The sequence below is a fragment of the Pelodiscus sinensis genome, chromosome 9 (assembly GCF_052426305.1).
Source record: "Pelodiscus sinensis isolate ZL-2025 chromosome 9, ASM5242630v1, whole genome shotgun sequence".
Lineage (NCBI taxonomy): Eukaryota > Metazoa > Chordata > Testudines > Trionychidae > Pelodiscus > Pelodiscus sinensis.
The window spans coordinates 36,204,232-36,229,338 of NC_143060.1; the positions used below are offsets into that span (position 1 = coordinate 36,204,232).

General features: G+C 37.2%; 1 protein-coding gene across 2 annotated transcripts in view; it reads left to right on the forward strand.

Moving 5' to 3' along the window:
• Positions 1–23,780, forward strand: part of EPHX4 (epoxide hydrolase 4) — a 39,511-nt gene extending 15,731 nt beyond the window's left edge. For both annotated transcript variants that reach the window (XM_006137323.5, XM_075936525.2), the window contains 5 exons: positions 3,743–3,900; positions 6,613–6,741; positions 10,595–10,698; positions 13,048–13,196; positions 22,683–23,780. In XM_006137323.5, the coding sequence (XP_006137385.2) occupies positions 3,743–3,900; positions 6,613–6,741; positions 10,595–10,698; positions 13,048–13,196; positions 22,683–22,917 (775 nt within the window). In that variant the 3' untranslated portion in view covers positions 22,918–23,780. The remainder of the gene's footprint in view (positions 1–3,742; positions 3,901–6,612; positions 6,742–10,594; positions 10,699–13,047; positions 13,197–22,682) is intronic.
• Positions 23,781–25,107: the final 1,327 nt, after the last annotated feature.

Sequence of the window (25,107 nt, forward strand, 5' to 3'; positions counted from 1 at the left end):
CTTTAATTTGTGCATATTCTACTCTAGTTAGATATTTGAGACTGTGGAAACCTTCCCAACTAACCGCCTATTAGTGTGAGTGTTTTTTTTTTTTTTTTTTAGAGTTACAGATTAGTGACAATTGATAAAGTAGGAATAATTTGCAAAGTTTATAATTTTAATATTAATTAGAAAATTGTGGGCATCTTCTATTTAAAGCCTCTAGAGTTTTATTAAATCAAAATTGACAAGCCTTTCTGCAGTTACTAAAATCTTTGTAGATCATGCAACATTTGTTAGCAACTTTCTGTGTATTTTCTGACTATTCAAATGGAATGGAATATTGTAAAAAAAACCAAAACAAAACCTGCTAGATAGGTCATTGTTAACACCAATAATAATAAGCTTATACCTGCTGATTTTAAAAGCAGACAACAGTAAAGAAATGCTTGAGAATAAAATATGTACACAACAAATATAATAGTTGGCTTGTTCTAAATCTATTCAAAATTTTATGAATGAGCTGAGATTTTCTTTTCAAAGTGGGAGATAAAATAATAACAATTTTAAGAGTAGTTTAAAGCAGCAGCACACCTGTACTTTTAAGACAGTAATAGGAATGGAAGTAACCTCCACTATTCTATTACAAAGCTTAGTTGCAAAATCCACTAGCTTCCAATATCTCATGGTTATAACTAGGACACGTGAAATAACCAGTCAGTGCTGACCTTAGTGAGTAACTGAGGGTGTATATTGACAAACGGTCAATCAAGATATATATAATGCACCACTGACATTAAGTTTCTTGTATGCAAAAAATATTAAAAATTGGACTAAGGTGTTCAGATAGCTGATATGTGTGAGCTGCTGATTTTTGTATAAACTGCCTTTCTGTATAAACAGAAATAATATAATCAGAAAAACCCAGACTAGCTCCAGTTATTCAGCCTTGAGAAAACAAAGGTGTTTACTAATATTGCAAAATGCTTCCCACAAAGCAGATGTCTCATTAGAATCTTGTGACTAGATAAATACTTTAGACATAATAAAAGGTATTGTATGCAAAGACCAGCAATACATATTGAACTTACAGAAGTTGGTGACAGGATATTTTTATTGGATGGTCCATGCCTCTGAGATCTGCTTCTTTTGGTGGTCTTCTGAGGCTACAGTTCGGCAAGCATCAGGGTGCTGTGCAAGACCTATCTTTCATCAAGCCTTTAACTGATAGATGGACCACCATGACAGCAGGGAAAGAGAATAGAAAAGTGCTGTGTCATTCAAAAACAAAATATTTACTGTGTCATGCTGTTTCACTTCAATGAGGTATTTGTGATAGCCCATAATAGTTACCATGGTAAACCTGACTTACTGGGTTGTGTAGTTGAAAATTTTAAAAAATAAGTCATTTATAGAGGCCTGTATTTATTAAATCTTGTATTTATTTGCATTAATGTAGGGCACCCAGGTGGAAGTGTGATGGGTGTTACGATATTTGACTCCCAAATGCTTCATTTATGTTGTTTATTTAAGAACTTTGCAATAGGGCTACTAGTAAATGTTAGCAAGCAGGAGTCCGTTTTATATTATATGTGGTTAAAAGGATCATAACATTGTTCATATTTCCTTACTTACCTTAAAGGAAATTATATTAGAATATAGGAACTAAGCTCTTCCCTTGTTAATGCTCAGTCCAATCACTGAGGCAGTTTTTTCTAGTGTTGCGACCTTTTCTTCCATGCTTTCATGTTGGTGTGAAAGGAGAGCGACATCGTCAGCAAAATCAATGTCCTCTAGCTGTTTGAAAAGTGTCCACTGAATGCCCCAATGATGACTATCTGTTGTCCTGCTTATAATCCAGTCCATTGTGATCAAGAACAGGAAAGGGACAATAGGCACCCTTGTCGTACTCCTGAGAGTATGCTGAAGGATTCTGTCAAGACACCATTGTGAACAACTTGGCATGTCAAAGGTTCATAAATTGAATGGATCAGGTTAATAATTTTGGATGGGATGCCATGGTAATGCCATGGTGTACCATGAAAGCATGGAAGAAAAGGTTGCAACACTAGAAAAAACTTCCCCAATGATTGGGCTGAGCATTAACAAGGGAAAGACCAAGACAATGAATATCAACCAGTCCAACAACAACACCATCACACTGGGAGGGGATGACCTGGAAGATGTGGAGCAGTTCATCTACTTGAGTAGTATTATGGGCAGAGACGGAGGAACAGACAAGGATATCAATGCTAGGATAGGGAAAGCAACAGCTGTATTCAAGACTCTTCGTGCCATTATGGAGTTCACAAATAATATCTGCGAAGACGAAACTGTGAATCTTCAACACAAATGTGAAGAGTGTGCTCTTGTATGGATGAGAGACCTGGCATCCTAAAAAGTCTTCAAATCACAAGCTACAGACATTCATAAACAGATGCCTGAGGTACATTTTTCACATCAAATGGCAAGACTTTGTCAAAAATAATGAGCTTTGGAACAGAGCGGGACAAGAACCACTTGACGTTCAAATCAAGAGAAGAAAGTGGCTAGGCCCCATTCTCAGAAAACCATCATCTAGCATATTCTGTCAAGCTCTCACATGGAATTCGCAAGGAAAACGCAAGAGAGGAAGACCTTGGACAATGTGGAGAAGATCTACTGAGACTGAAAGACAACAACTGGGGTACTCCTAGAGTCAGCTAGAAGTTTTGTCTCAAGACAGAGTGAAGTGGAGGAGACTTGTAGATGACCTATGCTCCACTTGGTGTACAAGAGTTTAAGAAGAAGATAGAACCTAAGCACCCCCTAGAAGGTGTTGAATACCCTCAATGTAAATTGATTTTGATGAGTGGAGGGGTAGGTAGCACCTTTCAGAATAATGTCCGCAGTCTTTATTCACTTTATATCATTTTTATCCAGTTATAATCTATTATTTCTAAACCCAAGAATAACCCAAATCTGTCTCTTAATGCTTATTAAACTCTTCCTCACTCTAGATTTCCTTTTAAAGTAAGTAATTTCTATCTTTATTCTCCATAGAAACGCAAGCAGTGAAATACCATGTACAGTACTGATGCACTGACAGCTGTTAATCTTCATTGTTCTGCAAAGTTTAGAGTGACTGAATAAGGACACATTGATAAATATAGCACAGAGGAATAAGACATAGAACATCAGTTGATCAAATTAACTTGTAACATATTTTATTAATCCTTTGCTTTACATAGTGAATGAGTTATCATTCTTCCTCCCCTCCCCAAGAAACCTAAAGCTGTTCATCTTGTCATTTGAAGCATAACTTGCTGCTCCATTCCAGCCCTACCTGGTGTAGGAAAACGGTGACGAAACATACATTCTGAGATCAGTTGTGCCTTCAGAATTTCGACAATCTGAGAGATGTTCTCATTTTTGACAGCTATTTATGGTACCAAAGAGTCATTCCATAAATCATGAATAACAAGATCATAGAGACAGTCTGGTTAAACCTACATTCCCGTGGCTATGCTCCCTATCTTAGGGGTTTCGAGAATATGGCTGTGTAGAATCACTCATGTGAGCTCATTTCCCCACTTCAGATTCCCTTTCTAGTGGGAATTCCTAGCCAGACAGAATCACCATGCTATGGCAAAAAGGGGCCAACCATAACAGAATATCAAGCCAACAGAATTTAACATCACCTCATCATAGAGACAGTACTACTCATTGAATTCTAACATTCTTCAATGTAACCTTTAATTAAAACTTTTTTCTCCTTTATTAGGTATTCTTGGCGCCATCAATTGCGTGAATTTAAAAGTGAATATCGAGTTGTGGCACTGGATTTGAGAGGTTATGGAGAAACAGATGCTCCTCCTCAACAGGAGAACTACAAGTTAGATTGCCTAATTACAGATATAAAGGATATTTTGGAATCTCTAGGTGTGTTAGCAGAAGCTAAATTGCCAAAGTTGTTAATTTTTTTCCATTTGTCGCAGAATTATGACGAGCTATCCTTAGATTAAAAACAATCTGAGATGATTGGTTTTCTTTTATTATAAGTAGATAGCTGTGGATACTGTCTAAGTAATTTTGATTCAAATACATTTTGCTTATTTTATGAATTTTTCGCCTGATCCTGTAAACCTCATTTTACAAGGCATAAGGGATCAGCCGACAAAGGCTTTCTTTGTCGCCTGATCCCCATCTTGACAGCCGCTTTTTGCCGACAAACTGCTGACTTGGCAAAATGCAGTAGCCATTTTTATCCAAATGACGCACGAGAGATTTAAATCCCCGCTTCATTTGCAATGTGGTTATGTCTAATTTACATCCATCTAGCGTCATTATCCCTCCCAAACTGCAGTCAGAGCAATGCAGGAAACACTGGGCAAATTGTAAAACGATAATCTAGCCCTATAGTTTTAATTTAGAGCTGGTCTGAAAATTCTGAATCCCATCAAAAGACAGGGCATGGTATCACAAACTTCGTTATTAAACTCCCTGACAATGCCATAGTTGTGCTCTGTGAAGGTCTGCACGCTCTATTATAAGTCCTGCTTCACAAATGGCTACGTCTAGACTGCAAGCCTCTTTCGAAAGAGGCTTTTTCGAAAGATACTTTCGAAAAAGCTTCTTTCGGAAAAGATCATCAAGACTACAATCAATACTTTTGGAAAAGCAAGCTGCTTTTTCGAAAGAGCACCCAGGAAGACTGGATGCTCTCTTTCGAAAAAGCACAGTTTGCATTACATAGCGCCTTTTTTCGAAAGAGCACTTTTGAAAAAAGGCGTTATTCCTCGTGAAATGAGGAGTACCGCCGTCGAAAGAAAAGCTGCATTCTTTGATTTAATTTCGAAAGAACGCAGCTGTAGTCTAGACGCAGGTGAAGTTTTTTCGAAAAAAGGCTATATATTTTTTTAAAAAACCCTGCAATCTAGACACAGCCAAAGGGACTTAAAAGTTTCTAGAAAAAATTACTTCCTCGGCTCAAATTTCATCTGCTTGTTCTTACTCAAGAGATGAATTATTTTGGCAAGTCGGCTAAATCAAAATTGGCCAGTAGATAAAAGGTGTTTGTCAGTCTTCAACATTTCTCTCTTGCTTTCTGTCAAAGAATCCAAATTAATTTGAATCTTACACATCTGACTTGGCATGTATGTAGAGTGCTTTGTAAATAAGCAGGGATTTTCCAATGTAGGACTGCCTAGATTACGGAATAAAAGGTGAAATTTCCAAAAGTACAGTCTTGGACTAGGTCTTCTGTGAATCAGTGGTCAAATTCCTACTGATATCAGTGGAAGCGGAGTTGGGCCAATGCTTAGCACTTTTGAAATTCCCACCTAAGGAGAATATGAATCAGAAGTGTTCTGAGCCTGTGCAGTACACCATCATCCCTATCTGTTTTAAATATACAGTAAGTTTAGCTATCTGAGTATATAATTCCACCTTTATAATGATGTAGTATTACAATTTTGAACACAATGTGGCCAACTTAGCCACATTGTACATAGGTATTAGAAGACATAAATGATCTCATACAGTACCATGACGTATGTCACATATGCGGGGGCGAGGGGCAGGGAAACCATTACTTGTAATTAACTGTTAAAATTTCAAGCATAACACTCACTGATCTCCTTTTAGTGTTTAATGAAGGAAGTGTTACCACGTTTTTCATAGAATACTAGGACTGGAAGGGACCTCAAGAGGTCATCGAGTCCAGTCCCCTGTCCCCATGGCAGGACCAAATACTGTCTTCTACCATCCCTGATAGACATTTATCTAACCAACTCTTAAATATCTCCAGAGATGGGAATTCCACAACCTCCCTGGGCAATTTATTCCAGTGTTTCACTACTCTGACAGTTAGGAACTTTTTCCTAATGTCCAACCTAAACCTGCCTTGCTGCAGTTTAAGCCCATTGCTTCTTGTTCTATCCTCAGAGGCCAAGATGAACAAGTTTTCTCCCTCCTCCTTATGACACCCTTTTAGATACCTGAAAACTGCTATCATGTCCCCACTCAATCTTCTCTTTTCTAAACTAAACATACCCAATTCTTTCAGCCTTGCTTCATAGGTCATGTTCTCTAGACCTTTAATCGTTCTTGTTGCTCTTCTCTGGACCTTCTCCAATTTCTCCACATCTTTTTTGAAATGCGGTGCCCAGAACTTGACACATACTCCAACTGAGGCCTAACTAGCAAAGAGTAGAGCGGAAGATGACTTCCCGTGTCTTGCTCACAACACCTGTTAATGCATCCCAGAATCATGTTTGCTTTTTTTGCAACAGCATCACACTGCTGACTCATATTCCTTCCTAGACAGTCGCTTCCCATTCTGTATGTGTGAAACTGATTGTTCCTTCCTAAGTGGAGCACTTTACATTTGTCTTTATTAAACTTCATCCTGTTTACCTCAGACCGTTTCTCCAATTTGTCCAGATCATTTTGAATTATGACCCTATCCTCCATTTTATTTACATTTTATTATGGCAATGTAAAAAATTCACTAAGAAAAAGTGAAGAAGCTGGAGTACTATTAACAAATACGTTGGGACATTTATTTTTGTTTAACTGTCGTTACTTTATGTGATAATTCATTTTCATATACCTGTCAGTAGGCAAATGTAAAAATCTGTTTTTATGTGGCAGGGTACAATAAGTGTATGCTGATTGGCCATGACTGGGGTGGAATGATTGCTTGGTTAGTTGCTATTTGTTACCCGGAAATGGTGACCAAGCTTATTGTGATTAATTTCCCTCATCCCTCTGTATTTACAGGTGAGTTTTATGATATTTTTATATTAACCCCAAATATTCACATTTTCATTAAGTAGGCAGATTTGGTGCTTATTTAAGGGTACATCTGGGGAGGCACTACACACCTAGATACATAAGGGGTGCCATGAGAAAATTACAAGCACTTCTTGGAATTTGTCCCATATTTAAATGAAAGCCAAAGCTGTCATATTTTTCATTAAAATATAATTTTGCAATATTCATGAGGATTCTAGCCTGCAGATATATTGGCCTGATTTTCATTTACACTCAGGCTGCTTTACATGACTCTGGCAGTTCAAAGGTGACTTAAGGTGGAGGTAAATGACCTATTAACACTGCCATAGTTGTGTAAAACAAGAGGTGGATTATGATTTTTTAGGACCCTGGGCCTGAGAAAGTAGGGACTGCTCCCCACCCTTCTGCCTGAGGTACCCCCTTCTACCCGCTAGATTTCCTTGCCGGGTGCAGGGGTTTGCACAACTCCACCTGCCCAGCACTCCTCCTGGGGAGTGGGGTGCAGGGATTTCCCCCAGTGCCAGATGGGCGAAGGGGGGCAAATCTCCACACCCCAACCTTGCCCAGTCCAAACAAGGTCCCTTTACCCAGCACTATACCCCTTGATATATTGCTTTTTCCTTTCCCTTCTCTAGTCATTGCGCATTGGCTGAGCCTCTCTGTTCTCCCCTGACTAAGGACATTTATCCCTGTTTCAGTCTCTGCTCTCTGAGGATACAGGGCGTGGCCTCCCATAAACAACCTGCACTGAGGATGGAGACCATAGCTCTCAGTGACCCTTTGTTGGCCAAGGACAGGTGTGTGGCTCAGTTTTCTCCAGTTCTCCTAAGACACATACTGTTGGTCCCAGCCCACCTTCATGGTTGTTGAGCTTTGGAGTTGCCATGGTAATGCCCTTCTGACATATTGGGCACCTGCTATTGTTCCCATAGTGCTCTAGGACAATGAAAGCCCTGCCAGCACCACAAAGGGAGTAGTCATGTCTGTAATCAGGGTCCCAGATATGACCATGATCCACTCACATCAGCTCGGAGGGGCCTGGAAATGCCTGGACTCTGCCAACCGCTGAGGAACAGGGCCACACTAATTCAGAGATGCCTGTGGCTCTTCAGACCTCTGTGGAATGGCAAGACTTATTGGTGACCTGCAGCTTCTTTGTGGAATTGGGGCGTGTTGATGTGGAGAAGTGGGAGCCATTAAAGCCCTTTGTGGGTGGGGCAAGCTTTCCCCACGTGCCTCCCAGTGCTCCTGCTATGGAATGTGGAAAGCCACAGCACTGTGACTCAGGCAGGCATAGCAGAGCAAGACACTCTGCCCCAAACTTGCTTCCTGACAGGAACACTGGGCAGGTAGATCAGGGCAAGCTCCTGCAACCCAACCAGACTCCCTGGCAGGAGTGCCAAGTGGGAAGAGCAGGTATGGGCACAGGCGCAGCCATTTGTCCTGGGCCCTTAGGCATAAACTAACATTGTGCAAAGCAGCCTGTATGTAAATGAAAATCAAGCACCTACAAACTAATCCTCATTTAGGCAACAAGTGAAATTGAGTTTTATGATATTATATACAGTAGGCCACATTGTAATAAAACTGCTTAATAGAGGCCCGTGACTGTAATAGCATAGAGTTGAAGGTAAGGATATCGGTGGATTTGTAGAATTGTGTGGTGAGGCATGCACAAGAAATATCTGCTATATACTTGGCTCTAACCAGTGCTTCTTGCGTTATACTCTCCTGTTCGTTAAATGCACATACAATTTTTAAATGCCCATTAGCGTCCTATTACATTTCTTTAATTGCAGATCTGTTTTTGTTTTCCATTCAGAATCTTATGGTCTCAACATACTCCTTTAGAAATATTTAACGGAAGAGTACTTAATAAAGGCTTGATTTTTATCCCAATTGCTGTGAACAAGTTTAAGTCAGTAAAGTAACACTGGTGTAAAACCAGCATAAATGAAATCAGATCCAAGCCCTAAAACATAATTATTCTTACAAAGTATATACTCAAGTAGTATTTCTATACTACTAAAGGTTATTTTAATGAATTATAAACCACACTTACAAAAATAAGGGCTTATCTTGTACCATTGGAGCCAATTCAAGCTTCATCAGTAATTCCCTTTGGAGCAGGAGACAGCCTCTGTAATAAAATACACTTTGTGATGCCATAGATTTTTTGATATGTGTATTTGTCTGCTTGCTTAGTAGTTCACACAATCCACTCTGTAATTTTCAGTGGCCTTGCCCCAGTCAATAGCACGAATTAATTAAGTTCGTCTGTGCACTGAATAAAAATGTTCAAATTATAAATCAAGCGTTCTGTTAGCCATAAGCATCGTTGTAATGCCCAGTACGTGAAAAGTCTGACATCTTCCTCACATTTTTATTCATAAATTGTATTAGATACCAGTAAGATACTCTGAACCATGCATTTCTAAGGAACTTTCAGGCTTGTGCTATATAATCTGGACTTGCTATAATAACTTCATCACGTACTGCATACCATTTATTGTTAAGTAATAGCAATAAGAGATATTTGGCAGTTCCCCAAAGTTTGACTTCCCATAGCATTCACATGTCCCAACATCAGAGGACTAAAAGTACTACTAATGATTAGTGCTGAAGTCTGCCTATTATAAAATGTTAACTTTTTTTCCAATATTGATCAGATCTCTAAAGTCCTCCTTGTAAAATTATAATATTTAAATTTAAACTTTAGCGATCAGTCAATACTGAAAATGTTAGCTTACCGTTGATTTATATGGCTGAAAGGTCAGGTGACTTGTCAAACAAAAACATAAGAGGTGATAGAATTTTAGAATTTACAAAATAAGAATGTCTGAAAAGATTATTTGGGACTTTAGCCATTAAATACAATTAGTCTTGTTTTAAGAGCAATCCCTATTCATTTATAGTGACTGATATTCATAGATGAGCTCCAATTTTTTAGATACAGTTTTGCATCTCTAAATAATTGTGTATGTAATGTTACATCTACAATTGATAACCTTTAGATTTTTACCCAGGCCTGCTGACTGGTGGGTGTGGGTGAGGCAAAGGGAGCAACTGCTGTGGGGCTCAGTGATTCTATAGGACCCAGGAGCTCAGCCTTTCTAGACCCTTTAAATCACTGCTAGAGCCCCAGGCAGTGCACTCTGGGCAGTGATAAGGGATAATTTGTACTTGCAACTCATTACAGACATAGAGTTGCACCTGCAAAAAATGGAGTCTTGCTTAAGATCCATAATATTAAGTCAGTTATATTGTTTTCTTTGCTGTGTGTATTTCCAATGTGCTACGGAAGAGACTATGCACTATTTTTGTTACAATTTTTGTAACAGCTAAGAAAAACAACTATTCAACAGTTTAATCCTTTCATTAATAGAATTGATGCTATATTTAAAAACATAATTAAATTTTTGTCTACAGTATTTGTATACAGCACATTTGTAAGAGGAGAAATATTTTAAGAGGAGAAATGTTCTTTTAAAATTGTTTTTTTAAAATTAAAAGATCTGTTTTTATTAGTCAAAACTCATTTTAATTAAAATGATCCAAATACTGAAATCCTCGATTTTTTTTTAAATCCCCTTTTCTTAGCTTTTTATTAGGTCTTATTTTTGTTGCCTACTTAAGATATACGTAAGAAGAAATTACAATAATCACATTTTAATGTCCAGTACATATGCTCAAATACTTACTTTTAAACTGTATTCATTCCTTGTCACATAACACTCTCTAAATTAATACTTTTAAAACATTCCTTAAATTTTTAAAAATATTGATGACAGTAATTTTATCAGCTTTCATTTTTAATTCATGGGCATTTTTGTTTCAGAATACATTCTGCGACATCCTTCACAATTGATTAAATCTGGAAACTACTTCTTTTTCCAAATGCCCTGGTTTCCTGAATTCATATTTACAGTAAATGATTTCAAGGTAAGCAAAATGAATACTCTTATTTATGTTTAATGTGCTAATGATGGAAAAACTGCCACCTGTGTTGATCCATTCTGACAGTATTATGGTTATGGAAACATTAAGAATAATTTGCCTATAATTCTGGCTTTTATGTTGCTTTATTTTAGGGCTAGTATTTAATAGACTAGAGGTCAAACAAACATCATGAGTCAGACTGAAAAAACATTTTAAAAACAGAAGACTATATTATGGGTTCTTGGTCTATCTTCTAATGTTTTTTTGAACTCCCACTGCCTATCCTCAGTGTTTTTGTGACAATGTTGCCAAAGGTGATTTTGGCCACCACTAAAATCACATTGTCTGGCCAAAATAATGAAACTGGTGAAAAAAATGTGACATTTGGCAACAGAGAGAGTTGGGGGTGTGTACACAAAATTATTTACATAAGTTTCAGCCTTGCTCTTGGCTTTCAGGTAGGCACTTCAATATCTCTTGACACTGGTTACTTCCAGTGCCATAGTATACATAAAAGTGTGACTGCAACTCATGTAGACATACCGAAGCTAGCTAGGTGAATACAGCTTGGGTATGTTTATATGTACTGCAGGCACACACCCTAATTGCACAAACCCACCCTGGGCCAATAGCCAGATTCTTTGCACCCAGAACACCCACTGCACACATAAATGTCCATGGAAGTCAATGGAACTAGGGTTGCCAGGTGTTCAGTAGTGACCTGGACAGTCCAGTATTTTTGCCTCCTGTCTGGTAAAAAAAAAATTCAGAAAATACTGGACACCTAAAATGTCTAGTATTTTCTGATTTTTTTTCCCTGCCAAGAGGCAAAAATACTGGACACCTGGCAACCCTACGACACAGTCAGCAACCAGGCCCAAACCCCGCCCCCCCCACCCCACTTACCTGGTTCCGCAGGGGCTTGTCTTGTGGCTGGAAATAAAAACAAAATGGCTGCCTGCAAAAAAGCTGCTTCTTAAAGGGGCCATGCTGATTTTTAATTTTTTACAGTTTTTTTGCTTAATAATTGCTGTTGCGGTCTTTCTCTCTCTCTCTCTCTCTCTCAACAGCTTTGGTCCCCCCCCCCCTCTCCTGTTTTTTCCCCTCAACAGAATTTTTTCCCGGTGGTTTTTTTTTTGGGGGGGGGGGGGGTGTCGGTATTTTTGGTTAAACCATCTGGCAACCCCAAATGGAACATCCTCAGAAATGTTAGCCTTTTCTCCCCTATGATCCAAAGACAAAATATTGATAGTTTAACTTCTTTCAATTACAGAACAGTAGCCTCTAAAGAAGTGTGATCATTTGAAAGCAAGAACTTCTGATAGCCTGGAATATGGAATGTTTTCCTGTAGATGTGTGCTTCCTAAATAACCTATAAAGTCAGACCTAAAAAACAAAAACAAAATAAATGTCAATTAGTTTAAAGTAAACTTAAAAAAACAGTGAATAGTCTATCAGCACCTTAAAGACTAACAAAACATGTAGATGGTATCATGAGCTTTCGAGGGCACAACCTACTTCTTCAGATGACACTTCTTCAAACTAACTCAGCTACCCCTCTGAAGCTTTTAAAGGAAACGTAATACTGTCTTTGAATCAATTTATTGCATTTAAAAATGTTTTCCCTCTATGGCAGTAGAAATCTGCATCTGGAGTTTGTGTTTGCTTATGACAGTATAAAGGCCCACTTTGAAGGAATCTTGCCTTATTTACATATATTTTAATACTCTGAAATGAGATCTCACCAGAAATAAGAATGTTCTATATTTCATTATTTATAGTTGCCTATAAATAATGGCTTAACCATTTATCACACTTCAAAGGGCAAAATAGCATTATCACTGAGGCTACGTCAACACTACATGTTTCTTGCGCAAGAGGCCTTTTGTGCAAATTTTTGCACAAAAACTTCTTGTGCAAGAGCATATCCACACTTCAAAGCACATCGCAAAAGTGATGTGCTTTTGCACAAGAGAGCATCCACACTGCATGGATGCTCTTGCACAAGAAAACTCTGATGGCCATTCTGTGAATGGCCATCAGAGCACCTGTGCTTTTTCCTGTAGGGGTTTCTGGTGCATGAAACCCCTCTGGAGCATCCACACCTGCCTTCTTGTGCAATAGCTGTAGCGCTAAAAGCAGTTATGCCACGTAAAAGGACGGTTTACTTAACGGCAGAAAAAGCCCTCTCTTCTGCTGTTTAACTGTTGATTTACTTGCACAAAAGCGCATTTGAGATGTGGGCGCGCCATGGGTTTTTGCACAAAAACCTTGTAGTGTCTATGTAGCCTACTATTTTGCTATCCAGAACATCTAGATATTGTAGATACTTTCTCTCTTTTTTTTTGGTAGATTCTGAAAAACTTATTTACTAGTCGGACTACTGGAATCGGAAGGAAAGGCTGTCGGTTAACAGCAGAGGACATTGAAGCTTACCTTTACATCTTTTCTCAACCTGGGGCACTCACTGGACCCATTAACCACTACAGAAATATTTTCAGGTCAGTATAATGTTCATAAACCAAGTAAAACATCTCAGACAAATCTTTGGAATCCAACTATATTATTTTATCTTATTATATTATTGCTCCCACGGCAGAAGAACAGGTAAATCTGTTCTCAAACCAAGCTCCTTTAGCAGGCAATACCACTGATTCAGCGTCAGTGTGATGTAATATAAATCACATAGCATGGTCATACAATGGAATCAAACAGCGAACTTATTATGGAGGAAAATCTTTATGTCTAAAGCTGATAAAATTTTTCTCCCAATAATGATAGGCATGGCAAACCAAAGATTTAGCCTTTCTATGGAATATTAATGATATCATAAAAGCATAGTATCATACAAATATAGTACTAGAAGGGATTTTGATAGGTCATCTAGTTCAGTGTTTCTCAACCAGTGGTATGAATACCCTCAGGGGTACTCGAGAGAAGTCTGGGGGGTACATCAACACAACTGAAATTTGGAGAAAACGGAATTTTTGTTTTAAGTTTTTTGTTTTAAGTTTTACAGCACTTTATTATTTTTGTACTTTTTATACCCAAAAACTTCATTGCCCACCCAGCTATGATTAAGTTGTTTAAACAAACAGTAGAAAAAAAGGGTGTGTGCATGAAAACTGTAGGTACTGGGGGTACTTACTTTTTAAAAAAAAAAAGGGGGTACTTTATAAAAAAAAAAAAGATTGAGAAACACTTAACTAGTTTAGTCCCCTGCACTGAGGCAGGACTAAGTATTATCTAGCCCAGTGGTTCCCAACCATTTTTATAGCACGGACCAGCAAACTCATTCAAAAACTTTTGGTGGACCAGCACTGAAGGATTTGCATACTGAATATGGTAATTAATTTATTTGCATATTTGCATAATTATAGTAATTGATTTTAAGCGGTCATGTTTTATTTTACATTGCTCCTGTATGTATATATATATATATATACACACACACACACACACACACACACACACACACACACCACACACACACAAAAGTATGGACAGTGCTTTCTTGTCAAAAAACATTAATGACAGCACAGGATGGTCCTCATGTCAGCAGCATCCAGCCAGGGAAAGAAATGAAACAGTAGTATGAATGCATGCATAAATGAGTGACAGCTTTGCAGATCCTGGGTTGACAGGGCTGGGATAGTCATGTGGACTTTATCAGAGGAATAAAGATGGTGAAATCTTGAATTATAATGTCAATATAATGAGCTCTTCAAATATACAAAATGCAGATGTTGGGATAATTAAAATAAATGTAAAATGCATGTCAAAGACAAGGAAGTGACTTGCTTTTTGGATTTCTTGAACCCTGTTTTCCCTTACTTCCTATACATGAGAAGCCCCGAAGAGAGAAAACAGTTTTTTCCCCAGAGAAAAACTATTTCCAGGCAATAAAAACTGAGGAAATTGCAGGTGGCAGCACTAGCAAGACTATTAAAATGTGACTAAAGCCTCACTGACTCAGCTTCTAAAGTTTTTTTTTTTTAAATAATCATTTTCTGCAATACCAGCATTTGTTTTTTGGTTTATCAGACTCCCATTTACTCATGAGAAAATGTGGATTCCTGACCCTTAGCCAGCAGCTGAGTTTCCCCATCAGTTAGGGAACCCTATCATAGCAAAGACCTTCACTATGACTTCAATGTTTCCTGGATTCACTATCCTTCAGAGCAGAAGGGTATTGATTGCCTTGGTTATTTGCATCAGCTGCCACTGTACATTTCACCACTCCAAGCTGATTCCCAACTGACTGGTAGATGTCTGGCATTGCCATCTTCCACAGGGCAATTGCCATTTACTTCTCTGCCATCAGAACGGATCTCATTCTGGTATTCTTGCACTTCAAGGCAAGGGACAACAATTTGCAAACTTCCATGAAAGTAGCTTACACATGCAAAAGTTTTCCAGACACTGCTGATTATCTCATAGCAACTTTACTATGTGGTCCTGTGAGAACCAGTGTTCTGCTGTGTCCAAAGGGTCAAATGCTGGCAGCATTTGCCAGTTGCTCAACTCAAGTGCTGCACAGAAGACTATGTTCATGGCTTCCCAATATTCTTCCTCATTCCAGCAGACTCTGGGATACATTCTGGATATACTCCAGCATAAGGCACACCATGGTTAATATGATTGCCATAATATTTTTATGCTGAATGGCTTCCAGGGTTTTATGCGTACCCTGCTATGGTGTGTACGTGGAGGACCAAGGGAAAAAAGGGTGCAAAAAGACTGTTTGCCATTGCTTTCAAACAGAGGAAGAGGGAGGAGATGAATGCTTTATGGGATGCTGATGACATGTACCCAGAAGCACCTGCTGCCCCGTTTTAGTTTTGGGTAGCATAACCGAGAATGCAAAGGGATGCAGGAACTGTGGGATAGGCTATGTCTAGACTGCAGAGCTTTTCTGGGATACCAGAGGTATCCCGGAAAAGCTCTGCCATGTCCAAGGAACACATCCACTTTTTTGGAATAGTTTCTGAAAAAGTGGACATATTCTTTCAGCATCTCTGTATTCCTCTCGGCGAGGAATAAGAGATGTTCTGAAAGAGGACTTTTTTTCTGAAATTTGGCCCCGTGTAGATGGGCCAAATTTCAGAAAAAGCTCTTTTAGGAAAAAGAAATAAGAAAAAGATATGTAAATTACAGTTTGCAATTTGCAAATCTTTTTCTGACTTCTCAGCAGTCTAGACATAGCCTTAGCTACCCACAGTGCATCTCTCTTAAAGCAGTAACTGGGGTGCACTATGTCAAATTCTTATGCACTTTCAGCTTAACAAAATTGGGTGCTGAAAAGTCAGCTTAATAAATTTGACCTTATTTCTCAGTGTAGACAAGGCAACAAATCTTTATAAGGAGAAAAAAGCAATAATTCCATAAACTGCACTTAAACACAATCTTTTTTTGAAATATATTTTAGCTTGGTAGTTACTTGACTTCTAGTATATACTGCTTAGGAGTGATATACTGACAGGCTGTCAAAGTGAACTTTTGAATTTGAGTTTGTGGCACATTGTACTTTGTGTACAAGCCTGTTGTATCTTCTTTCAAAACATGAGGTTTTTTCCCTCTTATATTGGCTGGAAAATGTTTCAGCATTTTGTATGCGAGCAAAATTGCTGTGGATGATATTGGATCTCCTTTTCAAAAAGTATTGACTTCACACCGTGAACTTCCTTTTCTAGATTGCAAATCTGCATGCTAATCTTTGTTAAAAAAATTATTTTCTATTTGGAACCTTGAAGCACAATGATACATACAATGTTTCTCATGCAGAATATATTCTAGTTTCTAAAGGTCAAAAATGTTTCTGACTAATCAAATCTCCAAAATAACCATTATCTAACTGGGCTTGAGAGTAATATATTGATTAAAGACAGTGAAATAAGTAAAGAAACTCAGTTTTCAATTATGATGATGATTAAATTATGCATATGCATAAACGAGTAAGAAATCCCAAAGAATTTTCATAATCAAGGCTACAAATGTTTAAAAGTAAAATAAGAAAAATTTGCATTAGTGAAAAAGCATAGTTTATAGATTATGAAGAGATCATGCAAGCTAGCAAAGTGTCGCACTGAATGAATTGAATCCTCATCAGATTACCAATACTGAAATAATACTATAAATAACCTTTAGTTCATTGAAGGTCTGTCAGTGAACGTAAGTGTGTAAAGAGAAAGTGGATCTAAAACCAGTGCCATAAATTACACTCTAGATTTTTCTAGTTCATCACTTGAATTGGAAGTAGCGGAGTATATCATCATCTTTGCTTCTACACCGCTAGAAATACCAAATATTAAGAATTCATCTTAAAAACCAGTTCAATCTCAGGAAAGTCTGCCAACCAAAAAAGCATCAGTAACATAATTAAAATTAAACAGTTTTCCTTTCACAAAACAAACATGGTATGGAGAGTCAAAAAGTGTTGTGGAATTAATAAGTATTAGAAAACTTCATAGCGCCATTGCATAACTTCATAGCATGTTCCAAGAGTCCATTCCTGTCTGGCATGTTGTTCAGTATAGTCCTTTGAACCCCTGGGTCTCATATCCATCATATTTCCCATTACATGCAATCCAGTTCTCAAAAATGCATAAATAGTTAATTTAATACCATTAACCCCAAAGATTTGTAAACTTAATTCAATAAGCTCTCTTCAAGAATACTGCAGGATATTGCCATGTCTGTTACAAATACAGCCATTGAAAACACACATTTTTTCCCCCATCAAGATCCATTCATGGCTTGCAACTCCTGTGTTCTGATGCAGCAATATGCAGTATAGGCCTATATGGATATGTCTACACTGGAATTATTTCGGGATACCGGAAGTAGTATAGTATTCTGCATCTATTGACGCATCCCATTATTTCAAAATATATTTCGAAATAATGGGTAGTTTATTCCGGCATCCCGGTAACCCTCATTCAAAAGGGGAATTTTGGAATAGCAAGTTATTTCAAAATTTGGCGCAGTATAGACAGCATCAAATGATGAAATAACCAATCTCAAAATAGCATTGAAATAAGATATGCAATTTGCGTAGCTCGAATTGCACATGTTATTTCAAATTATGGTGCAGTGTAGATATACCCTAAGAGGTCAGCATTAAAAGTAAATGTTATTTTATTACCTCTATGGTACAGTTTTGAAAAGCAGCATATAAAATTATAATAAGGAAATGTATAAAATCACACCACAGAGATGCAAAAAGAAACACCACTTTTTGGAACTCTTCCTTCCCTCAAAGAGGCCAGATACTACAGTGGGGTTCTATGACAGCTATGAAATCATCAGCATGAGAACCAAAACCTGATGGACCTCAAAACACTTCACAAGCTGCAGGCCTGCTCTTACAAAAAACCCACTATGGAATCGTTAATGTCCATTGTGATGCGACAGACCCTCTACTTTTAAGATTTCATCTAAAGAAGTATTCTAAAGTATTGATTCCAGGTTTGCCCATACATCACTGGCAGTCCACAAAGACATCACTGGTCACATGATGTGGGCTAGCTTACACTCCTTAATTTAGCTGCTTCTCCAGGTGTTCAGGCTCTTCATTGCAGGAGGGATGTTGAAGTCCTAGAAGTGAAGCTGGAAACAAAGGGCAGGATATCGCCTAGTTGTCATTACTGTGTATGCTCTTTGGGACAGGAACCATCTTTTTATTCTGCATTTGTACAGAGCCTGAGGAATCCTGGTCCATGATTAGGATTCCCAGATGCTAATACAATGCAAATAATAAATAATAATAATAGGAGGAGAAAGGGAAAGAATAGATGGTGTCAGGGGTTGGAATCACTATCCAAACAGGAAGTCCAGGGAAGAAGGGACTGAAGGTCCTGAAGGGCCTGTCCAAGGGAGTAAGCAGTCAAGAGATGTTGTATTGAAATTCACTTACTCAGCTGATGACTAGCAAATCTTTATTAAGTCAAAACACTCAGGAAGTAGTGCTCAATTATATACAAATAGGAAACTCATCAAGACAATCTCATCACAGTCACCACCACACCTCCAGGCAATATAGCTTCTACCTGCCTTTGTTACACATATTTATCACTTTTTTTATCTTTTATATAGGTATGTATTAGTCTCTTATTTCCTTGTTAACTGTCGTCCTGTGCCAGTAGAGGATTAGTATTATTTAAGCCTGGTCTTTTCTAGCTTTACAGTTAACTTTATCTTTTCTTTTTCTCACACACATGATTACTCTGCAATTCCTTATACAGACACTATTCTGCTTATTTTTATGCTGCTAAACATTATCAGAACAAACTTGTAAAATCTACACCAGGCGTCTTTCTTTCAGGCCTAAATATTTCTTCACTCCCAACAAGAGGTGGAGAAATATGCCCAGGATAAGAAAGAGAGAGACATAACAGATTTTATTCTGATTTATAAATATCTGGAGAGAGGGAAAACAAAATGAAGAGCAGAAGTGAAGAGTTTAATGTATGTCAAAAAAGCAAAATATATTAAAGGCAACTTAAATGCCTAAGAAGTGTACTTTTCCATGTAAGCAATTGTTGTAGCTGCCACAGAGATATGAAATTACTGATTGGAGAGAAATGGACTTTGTAATGGTGAGTAGGAAAGGGAGATTTATAAGATGTAGTCCATCCTGCAGTAACATTTGGAAAAGCCTATGCTAGATAGGAAGCTATTCCCACTTCCCCGTGCAATATTCTTCTGTATTTTGTCGTGTAATAATTTCACTCAAATTAACCTTTATTTTATCACTCAGGGTGCATCTACACTGCACCCTTATTTTGAGATAACTAGCGTTATTTTGAAATAACAATGCAAGTGTCTACGCAGCCATTCTGTTATTTTGAAATAATTTTGAAATAATGGATGGCTTATTCTGAAATTTATAAACTTCATTCTATGAGGAATAATGCCTATTCTTAAATAGCTATTTCAAAATAAGGTACTCCTCACCAGGGCCATTCTAAGTTATTCCTCCCCAGTGCCTCCTGGGGCTTTAAATCAACATTAGTGAAGCCTGCCTCAGACTAATTTTGAGGCTTCCTTGCAGTGTAGATGTGCTATTTTGTAATAACTATTCTGGAATAGTTTATTTCTAAATAAGCGTGCAGTGTAGACATACCTTCAGTGAACAATAAAACCAAGAAAGGACAGAGAGAAACTCTCCCTGAGGATATGTCTTCACGATACAGAAGATCAAAGCTGCCACTGTCAATCTTTCAGACTTCAAATTAATGTTTCTAGTGAAGACACACTTATTCGAATTGAGAGGGCACTCCGGTTGATGCTGGTAGTTCTGCTTCCACAAGAAGTAAGGGAAGTCAAAGAGGTTGAAGCGAGAGTGTTCTCCCTTCAACTTCCTGCAGTGTGGACAATGCCAAAAGTCTATTTAAGGTACTTCAACTTCAGCTACACACAATTAATGGAGCTGAAACTGCGTATCTTAATTTGACCTTATCCTGTATGTAGTGTAGACATAACCTGAGAGTGCAAAGTATGGGCTTCCTCTGTTAGCAGAGTCCCGAGAACAACAAAATGGTTGCTGAAAACTGTATGCCCAGAGTGCTAAGAAATTTAAAACTGCAGTAAAAATACACAATAAAAGGCAGCCATTTTTCTAGCCACTCTACGTACAAACCATCAAAATCTATATGGGTTTATAATTGCTTTTTTGTTAAGACTTTGATAGGGCTACTTATAACTGGAGGTAACACTCTCAAATTCCCCATCTCTCCCTCTCAAACAAAACTTGTCAGCACCACAATCTTCCTTGTCTTCACTGGTCTAGGATGTGGGAGTCCTCAAAGCAACTCCTAAGGTTCCATCCCATGCTGTTTGCTCATAAAAGCTTGTCTAAATAAAACTATTACAAATATTCTATTGGTTTTAAAGAATCATATTACATTATTGTTAACTGATTAAATGTCAGTGTACCTTGGTGGCTGTTTTTGAGCAACTGGAGTTAATTTGTAGTGCTATATGCAACAGTTTAAACTTAAACATAAGCATGGATGAGCTGGTCAGCATCTATTTGAAAAAGGATGATTTGAAAAAAATTCTGATGGGTTAATAATGCATACATTCAAACAATTTTCTCACATCTGTCTACCATCTGTCATGGCTTACTTTTGTAACTTACAGTTCTATTAATATCAATAAAAATCATTTCAATATTCAGAAATATTTAATATAAAATCAGTTGTATAAAGAAATATTTTATGTATAAGGTTATGCAAATTTAAGTGGGTCATTTAAATGTTATGAAACTTTTAACCATTTTACTTTTTCGAGTGTCTTTTTCAATGTGCTAACAAAGTGTTTGAAAATATTTTCCCTCTTTTAAATCTCTTGGAAATTTTTCCAAAGCCCTGAGTTCTGATGTTGAGGATTTAAGCAATTTTTACCCAGTGCTATGCAAATTTGGGGTAATATTCATCTCTCAGTGCATAGAGATATATGTATGTAGCTCCTAGTACTTATACAAGTAACTGTACCCCTTTGTACTGTGAATTCTGCTGTTTTTTAATGTTTTTCTGCATTCTGCAGATCTCTTTGAATGTAACTGATTAGATTCGGCATTACAGAGATCAATATTCAATTGAAAGCCTTTCTACATATTTTACTTATAGCTGTTATGTACATTCGTTTTTCAGTAAGTCTGTTGCTGCTCATCTTACACAGTGTTTATGAAAAAACAAAAGGAAATAAATTGTAATCTATTGGCATCATTTTAAAATGCAGTTTGGCCAACCAAATGTTTAGATACTTGGAAAATATAATTTTAATCATGGTATAAAGTACCATATTTCAATTTAGCGTAGTTACAATTAAAGTCACAGACAGAAACTTGAGACGGCATTCATCAATACAGGAAAATACATCAGCCTGTAAGGTTCAGATTCTTTTTTTATTGTTGTAACTGAACTCCTACGAGTAGATCAAGGGGAAACACTATTTAAATGCAAGAAGGAAAATATCCTTTTCAACTTTTTCCAGAATCACTGGTACAGCTGTACATTAAAACAGAGCAATGTAACACAAAACATTCAGACACACAGCTGTAGAGCCACATTCTCAGCAGTCCCATGCACCAGTTCAAACATCCATGGATTGCTGGAGTGCACAAGCCTATCAGTCCCACTTCTTTTTTTCTGAGCGCACTCCCATGCTGGGTTCCAGGAAAGACATTTTCCATCTCTGTGCCTCCTGTAAATCTGTTTTTCACCAGAGAACTACTGCAAAGATAACTTAATGGGATTTAGAATCTGACTCGGCCTCATGTTACTTCCTTCTGCTAATTTCTTATGTGCTCAAACACATTTTTACAATAGGGATATAATTAGAGTTGCCAGGTGTCCAGTTTTGAACCGGACAGTCCAATATTTGAGCTTTCTGTCCGGGAAACATATTGAGAAACTATAAATGAGAAAATATAAATGAGATGTAATGTAGATTGTGATGTAATGTCAAGTGTGTCCAGTGTTTTTGTTGAAACCATCTGGCAACCCTAGATAGTGATAGTTCATATAAAACAAATATGTTCACATAAAACAAAAGCCATTTAGAAATTATCTGCAAATACCTCCTGCAGAGTCCATAATCTATTATGTAAATATGAACAAACTCAGATATCAATGTTGAAAAACTGACAATGTTACCTTCTTTTTTTTTTAATAACAAATGAGGCCCAAATGTGCAGGCCTGCAGTATTGTTTCAATGAGTTTTGTCTGAAAAAGCAACTGCAGGATTTGAACTATAGTAAATTCCATGTTAGCATAAAGATACTTTCAGAGGACATTGCTGATATGAGATAAATGAGAAGGCTTCAGTGATAATTAGTAATTTCTTGGTAATATAGTGAATAGGTTGGATCATAGAAATCATGCAACTAATCCATAATGTATTTTGAATTGGAAAGTTAAATGTACTGATATCTGACATGATGACCTTTAAAAATAATTAAACATGTATTTTATTTTTTAAGTTGCCTTCCTCTGCAGCACCATGAGGTCACCATGCCTACCTTGTTGTTATGGGGAGAAAGAGATGCATTTATGGAAGTTGAGATGGCAGAAATTACTCGGATTTATGTTAAAAATCACTTCAGATTAACTATTTTGTCTGAAGCCAGTCACTGGCTCCAGCAGGATCAACCTGACATAGTGAATAAGTTGATATGGACCTTTCTAAAGGAAGAGACAATAAAAAAAAGAGAGTGACTTTTCCTACATGTTGTTTTAAAGATCTACATAAAAGCGCTTATATTTTAAAAACTAATTATTAGCAGGACCATATTTCCAGCCAATCTTCTAATTTGGGTTCTGTTAGAAGTGTTTTCAATGTACTGTACGTATTGACACTGATGTTATTACTAAATGAAGAAGATAGTGAGAAATGTTAACATTGGTTTTACATGTATTCTTGTATTTTGCACATAAAAACGCCTGCCTTAAAATGTATGTGTTTGTACAGTAAGGAAATCATGGAACATTACTTGGTTCTGGTTTCTCACTTGCTTTACAACTGTAATATATGGTGCCTTTCACAAATTTATAATTAAACACTGGCGGGTTGCAGATGAAAAGGAAGCCAGGTATCAGTTGGACTATCAATTTTCATTCAGCCAATTTTTTGATGTATTGCACCATTAAAAAAATTACCAAGCATTTTATTGTTTACATTTTATCCGTATAAAGAAAAGACATTTCTGGGCATATCTGTAGTCTTCAAGTGATCACACATACCTTGTACTGTGAAATTACAGATGTCCTATGTGGTATATTTTCTTCTTAATTGAAACTGAAAAAAAATAATTGAAAAATAGGGATCTGTCCATACGTAACATGTCTGGACAAGAAGAATAGAAAATGAAGAGCTATATATTCATGATTTATATATGAAATCCACTCCTATCTAATAAAATGTAATTGAAATTGTGCCCTCTAACTGACTCTGTACAAAGATATTTGTTACTGCAGCTGAATACCAGTTTTGAAAAGTGATGTGTCCATTTTGATTGTGCAGCCTCCCTCATGCTAGCACTGTTGAGATTTTTTGCAAATAAAGCCATTCATTCATCCTCTCATTTGGCAGTTATTCTTCCCTCCAGGAAATAGTGCCAGGTCCCTATGCATAGTGGAGAAGAAAGACTCAATAACTGACAACCCAGAAGAGAGCAGCTGTTTGAAGATGGATTTCACAAGCTATGGGGAGGTTAGAGAGAACAACAGGCTGTAGGTTGCTAGCAAAGGAAAAGATGACATTTGAAATTGGGATGTCCAGCATTACAAGGGAGAAGGAAGTTACCTCCATATACAGCTCTTTCTTGAAGACCTTCTTTTCAAAGTGAAGACCTTCTACCTTCACTCTCATTTTATAGCATAGCATTTCCGCAAGAAGCACTGATTTCAGACAGTAGGAAGTCAGTGTTCTTGTGGAAATTCAAGCGGCCAGTGTAGACAGCTGGCAAGTTTTTCCGCAAAAGCAGCTGCTTTTGTGGAAAAACTTGCCAGTCTAGACACAGCCTAGGAGAAAAGTACAAGGGGAGGTAAACATGTCATGAAATGTGCAAGATGATACCTAAGGTGTATCACAGATTGTCTAAGTCTATAAATGTTGGGATACCTTGACTATACCTTTGTCCAGCCGAGGGGGCAGTGGAAAATCTCACCATCAACTGAGCTGAGTCCATTGTAAAAAGCCTTCCTTTGTTAGTGTACCTATAACCATTGAGCCAGGACACTAGGGATGTACTTCATTGACCATAAATCTGGCATGAGTGCCTTCATATCTTATCTGATCTTGTGGACCCTGGGGTTCTCTTGGAATCTACTGTAGATATAGACTTGAAAGAATTTTGATTTTTTAAAAATATTTTTGAGAGAGATTGATATTTATTTTAAGATTAATTTGAATTAAGTTTGCACTTGTGTGTAAGGTTATGGGGTTTGAACATTTTTAAATTGGTCTAGAAATTTAAAATTTCACAGGTTCAGTAAATTACTTAATGACCATAAACACTGAGGTTCAAAAAGTTAAAACTTTATAAATTATTAAAATAAAAATTGTAAAAATCGCATGACAATATATGCAAAATAAATATCCTTAAATCCACAAATTATATGTTTTTACTGTTCACCCACTAGTACATTTGTTACAAGCCTGATTCAGACTTTTGAGTATTGATCTTGAATCTAACAGGCTATCAAGCAGCATTTTTATTTGCCTAACTGTAAGTTTCTATTATTAATGGAAATTTTTGTGACCATATATATATGTGGTGAAATCAAACTTTCTGACACTTTCCAAAATATAGCTAATCCTTATAATCCTGAATATATACAATTGATGGAAACTGTGATTAAAAATAAACTTTCCACCAACTACTTAGTATTGCTTATGGACAAGTG